Genomic DNA, 15,341 nt, shown 5'->3' on the forward strand with positions numbered 1-15,341 from the left:
CAACCAGACGCATAGGGCGTGTTAACGCTCGATGCGCCCTACCCTATCGGCGGAGCGACGGTTAGTGGAGCGGCGTGTCTGGGCCTGCCCCGCCTTCAACCGTTGATTCGCATCTTCGGAGTTTTTTGGCATATTCCGATTATTCCTAGATGCACTTGCTCGTACTCCGTGATCGCCATGGTGGAGAAAAGGGCGGAAGGCGTGTGAGGTTTGCCAGGGCGCGGTGTGGGTTGGGTTGGTCGAAAGCGTGATTTTCGCGAGGGTTGCACTTGCGATGCCGGCACAAGGCCGCGGAGATGGTGGCTGGTGCATTACTAAGCCACTTTTGCAAGGACCGAGTTGAGTGCATCCCATTGTTCTACAATGCTACTATAAAGTTCCGCTTTACTACTTACAAGCCTGCGTTTCATTTCGGCACAGCCGTAATGACAGAATGATACCTCACCTCGTCATAGCAATGCACATCCGCGATCTTCAGTCCCGCGCTCTCCAACAACTTTGCCCAGTCCTCCCTACTCCGCTCGATACCACCTAGCGACGCCATCATCGCAAGATCCATCATAGCAACCTGCCAAGGCACGTTCGTCTCCGGTAGCACCACCTCATCGATCAAGATGCGCGACTCCGGACCCATGGCAGGGAAGATGTTTGAGAGGATGCGAATGCAGTCTTCATCCGTCCAGTCATGCATGATGTGCCTGAGATAGTAGAACTTTGCTTCGCGAATAGGTTGCGGGGTGAAGAAGTCATGGGCTTGGAACTCGATACCATCCACGTGAGGCGCATGCGCAAGTGTCGAAGGCACATCCTGAACGACGATGCGGCCGCGTAGTTCGGGAAACTTTTTCTTGAATGCGACGGAGTGTTGACCAAAGCCTCCGCCGATGTCGACCAAAAGCGCAGAGTCGTCCGCGGGCTGGAAGTCGCCGACAACGTCTTGAGCAGGATATGAAGACACCCAGCTATCGACAGAGTCGAGCACCATGATATGACCGAGTGCTTTCATCTGCTCGCCATCCTGCTTCATCCACTCGAACGGTGTAAGCTCAGTCTTCATGGCCGCATGGAAAGGCAGGTCTTTGGAATCGGTGATATCCCGGTACTTATGCTCTTTCAAATAGCCAGGCAGTGCTTGCATAACCGGCAGATGGAGTTTCGACAGATGCGGCGCGGCGCCGTTGACGTGCGGGTTGGCGAAGACGCGCGTCGCACGGTTTGCTGCGAATGTATCCTTCTTAACTTCTGCGATGAGTCCGAACGATGCCATGGACCGAAGCAAGTGCACGAGTAGATTTGGCGCTGCGCCTGTCTTCTGCTGAAACTCATCATATGTTACTGGTGTTGTCGATGAGGCGAGCGTGGTGAAGATGTTGAGATCGATACCGACATCGATGAGGGCCCATTGAAGAGGCTGGCTACGGATCAGTAAATGCATGCAATTGATGGGGAAGACTTACTGCCATAGCTAGGCTGAACATCATCTCCCAATCGCTGTAGAGATCCTTTTGTAGGTCTCGGATCTGTTCCTGGATTTCTTGTCGCTCTCTGGCATTTCCCTTGGCGTATGCCTGACGGATCTGGTCTGCTGCTGCTTCCATGATTGTGGGCTTGAAGCTGTACACTAGGGTTCGTGCTGGAAGGAAGAGGCGTTGTAATTGCTGAGTTGATTCACTTCCATTATCGCAGGCTTCGATCTTTATACTCCATCTCTACTCGCACAACTATCTCGGTTTCCTCGGTCGTACATTCCGTCTTCCGCTCAAGAGCTTTTTGTTGACCGAGATGTGCGAGACTCAGGTTGGTAGTGACGAAGATGTCCGTAGGCAGCAGCGAGTTGACCGAAATGACCGAAAAGACCAGTACGGGTTCCTCCAATGCATAATCTCCTGCTGGTACCTTCCAGAAAGCCTTCTCTCGGCTTTTAGGTTCCCTTTGGATACATGTTAATCCATCCACGATGGATTGAGGCTGAAAGATGATGGTGAGCCCCATTGCCTAAATAGGAAGGTTTTGCTTGGGTGTAGATGACGGCACTCAATGACGCCAAGGTCGCCAATGTCCGGGTTGGCCCAATGTCCCCCATGACGCCCAGGCCTGCCACGCCTACCTAGGTAGCATTCATGTTATGCTCACCACGCTCGTCCAACGCCAGCGACCTGTACTTCACCAAAGCCAAGCCTCATAACGCAACATTACACTTCCAGTATGAAGTATCCTGAAGCGCGCGCGCAATATTATGCATCTCACTCGAGCATCCAGCGACGGTCGTTGTTGCGGACACGAACGGAATGAACGTCGCCCTTTAGGCTGGGTCAAACCGACAAGGCCTCAGCATGTGTGCATATCGTGGGAACACCTGAAAGGTGGTATCAGGACAGGCTGGCCATAAGATTATAGTTGAGTATGTCCAGTACTCTTCCTCCAGAACGCTGCCGTGCTGTTGAAGCCCGTCATGTTGACGTTGCAGTCACTCTGTGGCGGATTGCCAATGCGCAGCGGACCGGATGTGACGGATATTGGCTATACTCCCGCACGACTAAGATGCCTTCGCATCCTAATGTCTTCCAAGTCTTCGAGGGTGTCTTGCTGACATGTCAATGCGTCCATGGAGAAGGGTCTTCGGACGCAGGCGCTATGATCGCTGGCAAGCTTAGCGTTCGAGATTCAAGTGGAGCTCATTATTCCGCCGACGCTTGAGAAATACCGCCATTCAGACGAAAGCGCTAGACTCAACACATGCAGCACCAAGCATTCGGGCGGTCTCGTATACATGGCTTGGGAGGCTTATCTTCACAAATTTTGAGCCGCATGTTGCAGCGTCGCGCAACGAAAACACCGTTAAGAATGCTCGCAAAGGTCGCAACGGCTCTGTCCCATGAGTATGTAGCGACCAAGTCGGACAGTAGGCCTGAACGATCCCAGAGACGAACAAATGACTGGTGGAAGAACAGATAAATGGGTCTGCGGAGGCCAAAGGTGGAGTCTGGGGTCGGACAGGTTCCTCCACATGATAACGACGCAATACTCGGGGACAGCACTGCCGGTGGTGCCACCCTCGGCGTCTGGTGTTTTGACCTAGGTATTTATTGAAAAGCCTACCTCGCTCTCTTTGTACGCAGACAAGTCAACCCAGAAAGCTGCGACGACATAACCAAGATGCCGTCCAAATTCTTCAAAAACCGCAGGGTCTATCTACTGACCAGTGTTGCCTACATGGGCTCGCTGCTGTTCGGTAGGCACCCGCTGTCTCCATTCCTGAGCAAGAGCTAACACTGTGGAAGGTTATGACACCGGAGTAATGGGCAGCGTGCTCGCGCTCAAAGCTTTCAAACAGGACTTCGGCTTGCCAACAGACTCATCTGGATTCTCCGACTCGAAAAATGCATCGGTATCGTCGAACGTCGTATCGCTTCTTACTGCAGGTTGCTTTTTCGGTGCCATCGGGGCCGCTTGGATCAACGAACGGTTCGGTCGACGATTGTCTCTTATGGGCTTCTCCCTCGTCTTCCTTATCGGTGCCGCAATCCAGACTGCCGCTCATCATCAGATTGGCGTCATCTACGCAGGTCGCGTCATCGCAGGGCTCGGCATTGGAGGTATGTCATCCATCACCCCGGTATTCGTCTCGGAAAATGCTCCTCCAGCTCTTCGAGGACGTATCGCTGGTCTCTTCCAGGAGTTTCTGGTCATTGGTAGCACTTTCGCGTACTGGCTAGATTACGGTGTTGCGCTCCACATGCCCACGTCAACGAAGCAATGGAGAGTGCCCGTATCGATTCAACTCATTCCAGGTGGTTTCATGTTGATCGGACTTTTCTTCCTCAAGGAGTCTCCGCGGTGGCTGATGTCAAAGGGTCGACAAGAGGAAGCTGCGCAGTCGCTTGCGTTCATTCGCTGCGAGCAACCCGATAGCCCTGAGCTCCAAAAAGAGCTAGCCGAGATTCGCGCTGCAGTCGAAGAAGAGTTGAACCAGACTGAGGGCATAACATGGAAGGAGGTTCTCCTTCCAGGCAACCGATACCGATTCATCACTGGTTTCGTGTTGATGTTCTGGCAGCAGTTCAGCGGAACAAACTCAATCGGTAAGGTGAAGATCTTTAGAGCTGAACTTCGCCATCTGACCCTCCTTCAGGCTACTACGCTCCTCAAATCTTCCAGACCATTGGTGTATCAGCAGCTAACGCTTCGCTGTTCGCAACGGGTATCTATGGCACAGTCAAAGTCATCACGACTGGAATCTTCTTGATCGTTGGTATCGACTTCATTGGCCGGAAGTACTCGCTCATGGCTGGCGCGGCATGGATGGCGTCCATGATGTTCATCATCGGCGCTGTTCTTGCTACAAACCCACCAAACCCAGATTCTGGATCAGTCTCGTCCGCCTCCATCGCCATGGTCGCCATGATCTACCTTTATGTTATCGGCTACTCGGCTTCCTGGGGTCCCGTCCCTTGGGTTTACCTAGGGGAGATTTTTCCGACGCGACTTCGTTCGTACGGTGTGGGAATGGGAGCAGCCACGCAATGGCTCTTCAATTTCGTTATTACGAAGATCACACCTGCCGCGATCAACTCCATCGGGTAAGAGATTGACCGTAAGAATCGCATGCAAAACATACACTGACATCATCCTTTGCAGGTGGAAAACATTCCTCATGTTCGGCATCTTTTGTCTTTCCATGGGCATTTTTGCTACGTTTTTCATCAAAGAGACAAAAGGAAAGACGCTGGAGGAGATTGATATTCTGTTCGGTGATGTGTCGGCTGAGCAGCGTCGCCAGGATGTCGAGGCGGGCATGAAGGAGGAACAGCGAAAGCACTCGGTGAAGTACATGGAAGACGCTACCGAGCTCGAGAACAGGGCAGGCAAGGAGTGAGTAGTGCTTTCAAATCGATACCGAGGATTCTTCTGGTCTGTAGATCAATAAATATGCTTCAGCAGACAACGGTGAAGCTTGGCGACAAGCTGTAGCCGGACTCTACCCATAAGAAAGGCCTTTCTGTCGGGAGTTGACGTGTGTTTGAAGCACTAATCCCTTTCAACACGGGTCGGTGAGATGACATGTTATACGCTGGATGTCAATCCGATGGGGGACGATGAGACTGTTTTGGGAGGCGGAGCAGGTAGGGGCTTGGTCAATACCCAAAAGGGTTAGCGTTATTATTACAGGGGCCATCGCAAGAGGCCTCCGACATTTCGACGCACTCCTTCGTCTTCGCATCACGGCCAGCACGATTTTCATCAAACCATGGGTGCTGCATCAATTTCGAACATGCTGCCATCATTCACGCTTCCATATCGACATCCATTTGCATCATGTGTCCCACAAGGTGATTCTGTACGCCCAGTGTGGGGAGACCCCGAAGTCAGCTTTTACGCGTTCAAAGGTTCTTATCGCAGGTTTAGTTCATTCTGATTCGCTTATTACGACCAACAGGAAGACTCAATATGCAGTCTCGCAGCCCTCAGCATCGACCGTTTACCATAATATCGGAACCACTGTATGATTACGGACGCCACAAAAGCCTCACAACCTTCGCGATATGCGCGACGTATTGATCACACGAGATGCACAGCGGAACCAGACCGGGTAAAGCTACATGGCTGCATGCTGACTGCGCGCCCGATATGGCAATACGTCTGGGCCGGCCCGTATCAGATGGCCAAGACGAGAACTGGGCCGCATCGTATGAGGAGTACGAGTCAAGAGATGGGAATACAGTCCTTGCACCACCCCAAACCTCAGGCTACCACCAGCCTGGATGTATGTGGGGCATATCATGGGCAGTAGAGAAGAGGGGTGTCGCCAGTGCTGTTAACAGAAGCTTGTATAAGGTACCGGCATGATAGCCTCCAAGAGAGCAAGCTTCGTCGTCGAAGCTGTTAGACATCATTAATCTCAATTCCGTATCCGCGCTTTACAGAATGGTCTTCGGGTTCTCGCTTCTTTCAAGCCTTCTTGCGGCGCAAGCTGCCTATGCGTACAACTTCCCATATGAGGGTATACAGCTGACGGACTCGGATGTGGGGACCAACCCTGACTTGGCTTTCGGCAAAGCAAACGAGAGCGACATACCTTCTTGCAAGAGCTATCCAGGCTACGACGGCTGGCCATCATCGACGCAATGGAGTGCCTTGAACATCAGCCTTGGAGGCACATTGCTTAAGGGTATTCCACCCGCTGCTGCCTGCTATGAGGGCGAGTACAAGGATACTGCAAAGTGTTCAAACGTCAGGCGACGTCAAAGCGATGCTCTCTTCGCGTATGTACTTGCAAACCTTACCCTCGGTCGAAAGCTAACTTATTTCATCTAGCAAGGAAGACCCACTGGTACCGTTTGGGCAGTGGACTTTACATAATCCGTGCCCCGTACCTGCAGCTAGCGCTACGCCTCCGCTGTCTGGCTGCAAACTCATCAGCTTTCCTGCATTTGTCGTCAATGCTACTACGGTCAAAGACGTGCAGCTCGCAGTCAACTTTGCCAGGAACAACAATATTCGGTTAACGATCAAGTACGTCCCCAGGAAAGACACCAGCCCCAAACTGACTATAGTAGAAATACCGGCCATGACTTCCTCGGCCGAAACACCGGCGGTGGCGCACTTCAAGTCTGGGTGCATCGCATGAAAGCATTTGAGTACTTATCGACTTACAAAGTTGGTCAGTACAATGGTCAAGCAGCCCGAGTTGGAGCGGCGCTCGAACAACATGAAGTGTATGACGCCATGAGTACACATGGTATCACTCTTTTAGCACCCGGGTCTTCTACTGTTGGAGCTTATGGCGGTTACATGCAAGGCGGAGGATTCTCGTACATCACGTCAAGATATGGCCTCATGGCTGATCAGGTGCTTGCTCTAGAGGTTGTCACTGCAGATGGCAAGTTTGTGCATGCAGATCCGACGGAGAATGGGGACCTCTTCTTCGCTATTAGAGGTGGTGGACCCGGTAAGCTTCCACAGTACCATCACAACTGATTTTGATACTGACCAATAGCAAAGGAAACTTCGGTATCGTTACATCTGCCATCGTAAAAGCGTATCCTCCTACGACAGTCGCACGAAGCGACTTCACGTTCCAGACCGGCCCCGTGTCTAGCAACGACAAGACTACCGTTCGCGTATCCAATGAAACCTTTTGGAAAGGTATGAAGGTCTATTTCTCGCACAATCTACGCATCAATGATGCCAAAGGCATTATGTCAAACTACATCACCAAGGCCTCTGGTACCTTCACCCTATCAAACCAAATTACCAAGCCGGGCGTCACCGTCGAAGAGATGAGAAAGCTCATGGCGCCGCTCATCAAAGACCTCAACGATGTTGGCATTCCACTAGTCAACCCCGAGCCAAAGTTTTGGAGCACATATGCAAAGTTCGGTATCCTGCCTGGCGGCCCAAGTGGTGGTACTAGTAACAGCCGTCTTGTGAGCCGGCTTGTCCCCCGATCCAACTTCGAAGACCCAACCTCCCAGACATTCAATACCACCATGGCAGCGATCCGCTCCTTCGTGGAAGAAGGCGGCTACAGTCTCCACTCCGTCGACTACGCACCAACATACGAAACAGCCGGCTATCCTGGCTCAGACTCTGCTGTCTCGCCGCACCTGCGCAATGCAGTCATGCACATGACCGGCTTCGATAGTCGACAATACGATGCCAGCCTCTCTGATGAGCTCTGGAAGTCATCGCATGCTCGCCTCAACTCGTATATACAGAAGCTGAGAGATGCGACGCCGCTCAGCGGCGCTTATATGAACGAGGCGGATGTTGCGGAGCCGAACTTTCAGTATAGTATGTATGGTGATAACTACGATAGGTTGCTCAAGATCAAGAAGGAAAGAGATCCATGGGGGTTGTTCTATGTGGTTACGGGTGTGGGTAGCGAGAGTTGGTTTGTTGAAGGGACGGGAGGACTCCCTACTCAGCAGGGACGACTATGTAGGGTTGATGCATAAAGTAAATGGGGTTGATAGCTTGCCAGATGTTGTACATGGGCTGTCATGCACGTAGGCACGATACGAAATCGAGGAAAGCGAGAACGCACCACACGTCTATGAGCAACACGGACACGGAGATCGTTGCGACATACAATGTCTTATTAGGTGTACATGCTTTGAGACACTTGACTATCTACAATGACGTGCATGCTCATATCAGTCTTGCCCAAATACCACAGGCCATGTAACAGGAAGTCTTTGAGACCTAGACATCATGACTTTGGAGAACTGACTTGGCAGACGAGAACCATGGCGATCAGGGATACCATCTGCCTTTCTCCAGTTGATCCACCAACTTCTCGATGAGGTCCCTCTCCTTCTTGTATAAGCGCATCGTCCTCTTCCAAGTTGCGCCGCCTCGCTTGTGTCGATGGATGTTACCAAGCCAGTGCTCCACATCAACTGAATCGTAGCTTTGTAAAGCCATTCGCACCGCTATGATGAACATATGTGCGAAGTCGAGCATGGTGACACCGGACGAATTGAGAAAGCTTTGAGCCATGTCCGGGCCTCCAGGTAACCAGACAGCAATAGTGAGCTCGGTGACGGCAGGTGAACAGACTTGGACAGTATTCCAGGTTCGTTTCGACTGGTCGGCGCTCCTAGCATGGACCACAGTCTCGAGGAATGCTCGGATATGTGTGAAGTAATCGCAAGCCTCAGGGTAGTTGTCGCCAAGAGCGAAGATGAGGTGTTTTCCGTGGCCGGTGAAGACAACTGAGCCTTTTCCTTTCCACGATCGGCGAAGGAGCGGATTCGCACGTGACATGTCGAGTAGGGACTCGTAGGGACGCGAGTCGTAATCGCTGCCATCGTACATGCGCTCTTCACGGCCCATGTTAGTCGTCAAGCGCATCAACTGTTCGTCGTTGTCCAGCCTCTCGAAGTAATCTTGGATAGCCTGTTTGTATTGACCGCGACGAGACATTGGGTTGTCTGCGAAGAAGGCGCGAAGAGTAGCCGGTGTCACCACTGTCATGTGGCTGATACTCCTAGTATGTCGCGATTGACTCCAGTCTGCAACTAGAGGTTTGCCCAAGTCAGGAAGGCCCGCCCCCAGAAACAGTCGATGGTCTGTCTTCTCTTCGCTCATGTTGTCGGCGACCAAGAAGCACTTCTTCTTAACTGCAGTTGATCCCTGCACACAATCTCGCCAGAACTTAGAGACCGCTTGAGCGCTCTTGAGGATATCTCCCGGGCTTAGGTTGCGGAGCACGTTCTCGAGGAGTTCGGTGACGCCCAAGACGCGGGCGGGATCGCCGTGTGCGAGTGGAGGAGAGTTTATGTCGTTCATATCGATCGTTATGAGCCTAGCGATGGTCGAAAGCCAACGTTCAATAAGGCGCGTAGAGGTTGTATTTTGAGAGGCAAGTTATTTGGCCGTGCGACGCAATCGTTTGTGGGTTGCCAAGCCTGAGCACGAGCCAGCAAAGTGAAAGACAGCTCGCGAGACAAACCAGGCGTACAGTGAGACTGCTTGTACTATTCCAGACTTGGCTCAGTTTTGGCTCAAGTAGAAGTAACCGACTGGGTCCAGTAGTCTCGTGAGCTCGTTAGCCGCGGCGAGATCTTGTTGGGGGACGTAAAGCGCGTTAGATTGCCCAGCAAATTCGAGCCGCTCGACAAAGTACCTGGCGAGAAGTATCAGAACATCATCAACCAGTACACCAGTAGCGCGACGGAAGCTTTTGAAGCGATGGACAAAGTGTACCCGGGTAGAGCGGTTTGAGATCTCCCAGTGCATAACCAAGCTGACGGTGGTGAAAGCGGGATTCGAGAGCGTAGATTTGATCCAACTAGCGGTAGGGCTTCTCTGTACCTGGGACAATATATCCTCGATTGCTCGCGAGATTTTGGTAGAGGAGAGGCCCAATTTCGAAATGGGTAAGGGGTCCTCCACGAAGACTATTGCATGGGAGCCAAAGCCAGTCCAAAAGAAACCACTTGAAATCCAAAGATTGCGGGCGATAAATGGGTGTATGGCTGATGGACGGACTTGGGTGATAGGCGCTTCCCAGTCCCAACTTCGACTTCCGTGTTTTAACCTTAACCTTGGGAGCCGATCTTTGCCTGATGGAATCAAAGCTCTGCTGACCGCAGCTTGATCTACGTAGTAGGAGTCCGCAGGAACAAAACATCTGATGTCTGCGAGATTCAGAAAAATGAAAGGCCGGTATTTGTATCCAGGAATAAGGCCTCCGCGCCCCTCATGAGATCCATACGCGGGGAAGATATTGCTTAAGGGGTGGTAGAGCTTGCTATCGGCTTCATCTTCTTCGACTCGGTTGGCGTCAAACAAGAAGATCTGTCTGAGAATGGACGATCTGTTGATGCAGTTATAGAAGGTACGAGACACCATCTGTTTGTTCGACAAAGCATCCGTCGGGCTGAGGTGTTGCAAAATATTCTCGAGAAGTTCTGCGATGCCCAGGGCTTGTTGAGTAGCGGTAAGCGTTGACGCCATCTTGACGGTGGTAATGTGTAGGTGATGAGCTATGCTTTCGACTTCTGTGAATTTTCGGACGAAGTGTCGAAAGCAGGTCGGCACAGGAATGAGAAACTGGAGGCCAGGAAGGAAATTTCAGCACGTCGTGACTGTGTCATCAGCGTACGGTGCGGGTGGCTTCCTCTCGCTACCAGGGAATGTCAACAGGTCTTTCAAACCCGCACAGCTCGTAAAGACGAGCATGCCGCGCGAAACATCGGTAGCGCAGCAATTCGCCATGCGTTGAAAGCGGTACCGATATATTTCACATTCCGAGGCTGGGTAAGAACGCGCTGCGCGAACGCGTAATGGTCGCGATCATCGCTCAAATCAACGCAACATCGTACATGCGCGTTGTGGCCGCGATAAAGACAATGCGATAACGTTGATATGTTATGGAAGAAGAGATGCGTAAGGAGTAGTACGTTCGATCGAATTAAGGTGACGCGATGCACGCGTCTCAGGAATTAGCGCCGGAGTTTTGCCGATCTCCGGACGAAGCCACCAGCTGCGTGCCATTCCTCCCCACCTTCAACCCAGCAATGAGTCTACTTCTGCTTCCACCGCCGACAGTCAATACGTGTACCACTGAGTCTATGTAGATGGCCTTTTCTCTCCAGCGTTGTCTATCATCTCCCAAAGACTATCACCACAGGCTGCCCAGGTGCAGTCTTACAACACCAGCATCACCGCCGTCATCACACCGGCCGCCCATCCCACCATCCTAGCACTGATATCAGCCCCAGCACTATCCCACGGCGTCTGTTCGTCCGCTACACGGCTTCCCTCCACTGTGTTGTTCGCATTCATACACACGAACTCGACGCTGGTCTGCACCAGATTCGAATCCGGGTCAACAAATCGTCCCAGTAGGACGACTGGAATCGTCTGGCGCGTTAAGAGATCGTACGTCTCATTCGCAGGGGCGTAGAAATTATCGGACGGGCTGACGCCTGCGTTTGTCCCGAACGTGTTGTAATTGTCTGGAATTTGCACCTCCTCGGGCATGTTGTTGTAGGCGCACGTGCTGTTGGTCACGTCTTGACGGACCGTGTCTATGCGAACTTATCAGCTAGATGTACAAAGACCACAGCTCCCGAGCCGCAAGTCAATCGTATCTGTTCTGTGCGGGGGAAGGAAGGAACGTACTGTGTGAACCGCCACTCAACATTGGACACGCCTTCTTGAACTCATCTGATACGGACGAAGTATCTTTACTAGGACAGTAACTCGAGGTATCACTAAGTGCCTTGTTCAGGTGGTCCATGCAGTCCGAGCTGATCACACCGCTACAGCTATTCTCCCCTCCAGCTTCTAACGTCGCATTGATGTTGCTCCACTGATACTTGCAGAGCTCGGTATTGTTGGGCACGTTTTCAGGTACAGAGATGTAAACATGTCCTCTGACATCGTCATAGCGAGATCCGACGAGGACAGAGACATACCACGGGTCGTCGCCGGCGTAGGAGGAGTTCCAAGTAAATTCGTGCTGGCCGGTTGAATTCACGGCAGTGAATTCGTCGAAAAAGCCGCGGCAGGAGGAGTTTTGCGCATTGACGACCGCTGTGGTGAGGAGTCCTGATATCGTAAGGAGCAGCAACTTTGGGTTTTCAGAGGTCCACATATTGACGTAGCATAAGGGTAAAGCCGTAGACGTTTGATCGTTTGGACTTGCGAGACCACATCTATATGTACGTGGCGCGGTTAGGCACCCTATGGGAATGACGCACTAGCCAAGAGTGTGGTTAAAACGGACGCGATCGACAGAGCTCGGCATGCCTTACCCGTCTAAACGAACATTGTGTGGCAGTAAATCCATGTCGCGATGAAGTTAACAATTTGCAATTAACTGCGCTGCGCCGGCGGAGAGCAGTGCCCGTAAGCGCTGGGGCCGAGTCAATCCTGCGCTAACGGATACTCCGACGGCGCAATAGTACTACAACATGAAGGTTTCCCCGCAACAATGCTATACAATACATAAGGAACCACGATACATCGTTGTCTTACACTAGAAGGAGAACAACAACGACAGCAAGAAAAAAGGAAGATATGTCATCCATCAAAACCCAGCAATCAACCTGCTCCTTGCCATGCCGCCTACATCGCTCTTGCGCTTCGGCTTCTGCGGCAGGTCATCGACAATGAAGTCGCCAAGTCCATCTTCATCGTCGTCATCGTCGTGCGCATCCTTCATGTCGTTGGCAACACTCATCTTGACAAAGTTCCTATCGCCTGATGGTGCCTTGTCGGTGCCATTCTTCCTCGAGCGGGAAGCAGCCGCCGGTGCATGCTTGGATTTGGCCTTCTTGGGGGCAGAAGAGCAACCAGAATCGATGTTGTCGCTTGTCTTTCGCTTCCGCTGCTCTTGCTCTTTGGCTTTAGCAGCCTTGTTCTCAGCCTGCTTCTTCTCCCATACCAGCTTATCGGCCTTGACGCGCGCATCTCGTTTCGCCTTCTTATGCATCTCACGGATCGCTTGTTGCTGCTTCGCCTCCGCTTCAGCTCGTTGGCGCTTCACCTCTTGGTTGTAGAGCTTCACTTCGCCCTGTGCAAAGTCGACGGCTCTGAAGCGGCAACCGAGTACCTCCATTAGCTTGGCGTAGGCCTCGTCGTCGATGATCAAGATATTTACGAGGTATGTCTTATCCCCGTTGTCGATCTCAAGCCCTCGAATCTGCGCTTCCTCGAGAAGCTCTTGTTGCTTCATTACCTCGTATGAGGGTTTTGATAGGCGCTTTGGCTCCCTCCATGGGTTGTGCGCAACGGCCATGTACCGATCGATGGCTTGACGCTGTTGCGGGTGACGAGCGACTGCGCGCTGTCGAAGTGATGATGTCGAAGTTGATGTAGTCTCCGAGACGGTACGCTTTCGCGCAGTCGCTGACTTGACCTGGGTTGTATTCTTAATAACGGAGGGTTCCACGCCGTTGATCTCTGCGATGAGCGATGTAAACATCTTGCTAGTGTGAAAGGTTAGCTGAGAAGGTGGAGTGTTTATTGTTATGGCGACTGGAGCGTTGAAAGTAATCCAAGAGGTTCAGAGGCAGTCAGTTGGAAAGGAGAGGCAAGCAGGCGGCGAAGAAGGAAGAGCCTGCATTCATTAGGGAGAGCTCTCACTCAGGTTAGTGGGTGCAGGTGATGTGATACCAAGTCTCTGGAAGTGAAAGTGAATGTACCACGTTCGGAGAGTGCCGCAAAGCACGGAAAAATGGAAAGCGGGGAGACAATTTTCACAGCGTGGGCAATACTATGGTCATCAACGGCATTGTAAGAGGTCTGGTAGTAGCATTGGTTGAGTGAAGACAACTTCGTTGACGAAACTGTGGGACGACTACACCAACACCAATAGGCTTCCTGCGATGACCCCCACAAGCTTCAAAACAAGCGGCTCACCTTCTAGCGCTTGATCTATCACCATCTCAGCATACCACCTGACCTCCCTCCTCCGAAGCGGCGATAGCAATATCCATAACTTCACCTTCATCCTCCTCCTCATACGCCCTACACTGGGCGATCCATGCCCTCCTGTCTTCCTCTTCCTCCACCCTCCTCTGCTCCTTCCCCTCCTTCCACGCCCTCCTCTCCTCAGCCATGAGACACACCAATCTGATCCTCAGTTTCCATTCACTCAAGCTCTTTTCCTCTCCCTCGTCGAGGTGTTCTCGTTTGAGGAGTTCATGCTGCATTTGCAGCACCGTCATTTCGTTCCAGCGCGACAGGCGCGACAGTGTGGCGCCTTGGTGGTAGTATAGTGTGTCTGCTAGATGGTGCAGACTCACTCCGCGGCGCCGTTGTTGCATCAAGATGCGATGTTGAGCGGGGTGAAGCGTCGCGAAGACGGCTTGGAGAGTGCGGTAGGGGAGGAACTTGAAAGCGAGTTTGATAAGCTTTTCGGGTGCAAGTCCGTGGACGGTTGATAGGCGTTGGCAAGACATGTTGTGGTTTTGGGTGGTGCTTGCTTGTGTTGTGAATGTGGTTGCGTGTTGCAAGAAGAGTTTGGAATTGTATGTCTTTGGGCTTTGGGACATGTGTGGATGTAATCGAATGGAAGGATGGAGGAGGCAGGAGATGTGAGTTTATATACTATCTGAAGAACATTGTAGAAGAGAAATGGTATCGCGTGCGTCCCGTGTTTCCTCATCCAAAACATGAGCAGATAGACTCACCCTGACCATATGACCTTGTACCTCTACCAGTAGTAAGTATCCTTATTCCTCTTAAACAGCCAGTCGCAAGACCAAAGAATAATCCAACATATCCAAGTGGCACTTTAAGCGAGCAAAGCACATCAGTGCCAGACACGCAGTGACTCACAATGCGTAGCATTGAGTCAAAGTGAGGATCGTTATTTGGTTCAGGCTCCTGCTACCGGACAATGACTACAGTCTGGCAGTGACTGGTCTACTTTGCTAAGGCTGACACACGGTTCACCATGCGAGACCATGGTTGCCAAAGGAATGTAGTCTTCGTGTATCGCACTGAGTTTTTCGGAAAGGTAACCTATAGAGCTGCTGCCAATATTGATGTTCAGCGCAAATGTGCTCTCGGTCATTACCTCCGTACGCGAACAGACCACCGCTCGAGCTTAGCGAACTGAGATTGCAATCACGAGGCCTATCCTGCAGCCTGTTCTCTTGCTATCTCTAATCACCACAGTCTGGTAGGAGTACGCTGATAGGTGTTGACCAATTCTATTGCGAGGTCAAAGGAATCCAATGCTGGGTGGGAGCCGACAATTATTTTTCGATTCCTCCGGACCCGGTGTTTCTCTTTTGTCAGCAAACATTCATCTGGAGAATGCACCCAGGAATACCAAAGTCAAAGTCTTTACTGACCTCCATGTAGCAGTCTAATGC

The 15,341-nt window shown here is 51.8% G+C and overlaps 5 protein-coding genes across 5 annotated transcripts; 2 read left to right on the top strand and 3 right to left on the bottom strand.

Moving 5' to 3' along the window:
• Window positions 1-406: 406 nt before the first annotated feature.
• On the bottom strand, window positions 407-1,598 carry J4E87_004719 (uncharacterized protein; the record flags this gene model as incomplete). Its single annotated transcript, XM_049376338.1, has 2 exons — window positions 407-1,411; window positions 1,458-1,598. The coding sequence occupies 2 exons, from the start codon at window positions 1,596-1,598 to the stop codon at window positions 407-409; spliced, it is 1,146 nt and encodes a 381-aa protein (XP_049233849.1).
• Window positions 1,599-3,156: 1,558 nt separating this feature from the next.
• On the top strand, window positions 3,157-4,876 carry J4E87_004720 (uncharacterized protein; the record flags this gene model as incomplete). Its single annotated transcript, XM_049376339.1, has 4 exons — window positions 3,157-3,232; window positions 3,282-4,082; window positions 4,133-4,580; window positions 4,639-4,876. 4 exons carry the CDS (start codon window positions 3,157-3,159, stop codon window positions 4,874-4,876), a joined length of 1,563 nt encoding a protein of 520 aa, XP_049233850.1.
• Window positions 4,877-5,925: 1,049 nt separating this feature from the next.
• J4E87_004721 (uncharacterized protein) lies at window positions 5,926-7,958 on the top strand (the record flags this gene model as incomplete). Its single annotated transcript, XM_049376340.1, has 4 exons — window positions 5,926-6,263; window positions 6,316-6,513; window positions 6,558-6,949; window positions 7,003-7,958. The coding sequence occupies 4 exons, from the start codon at window positions 5,926-5,928 to the stop codon at window positions 7,956-7,958; spliced, it is 1,884 nt and encodes a 627-aa protein (XP_049233851.1).
• Window positions 7,959-8,256: 298 nt separating this feature from the next.
• Window positions 8,257-9,294, bottom strand: J4E87_004722 (uncharacterized protein; the record flags this gene model as incomplete). Its single annotated transcript, XM_049376341.1, has 1 exon — window positions 8,257-9,294. One exon carries the CDS (start codon window positions 9,292-9,294, stop codon window positions 8,257-8,259), a length of 1,038 nt encoding a protein of 345 aa, XP_049233852.1.
• Window positions 9,295-12,544: 3,250 nt separating this feature from the next.
• J4E87_004723 (uncharacterized protein) lies at window positions 12,545-14,513 on the bottom strand (the record flags this gene model as incomplete). Its single annotated transcript, XM_049376342.1, has 2 exons — window positions 12,545-13,445; window positions 13,984-14,513. The coding sequence occupies 2 exons, from the start codon at window positions 14,511-14,513 to the stop codon at window positions 12,545-12,547; spliced, it is 1,431 nt and encodes a 476-aa protein (XP_049233853.1).
• Between the last annotated feature and the right edge of the window lie 828 nt (window positions 14,514-15,341).

The sequence above is a fragment of the Alternaria ethzedia genome (assembly GCF_023757985.1).
Source record: "Alternaria ethzedia strain BMP 0044 chromosome Unknown scaffold_9, whole genome shotgun sequence".
Classification (NCBI taxonomy): domain Eukaryota; kingdom Fungi; phylum Ascomycota; class Dothideomycetes; order Pleosporales; family Pleosporaceae; genus Alternaria; species Alternaria ethzedia.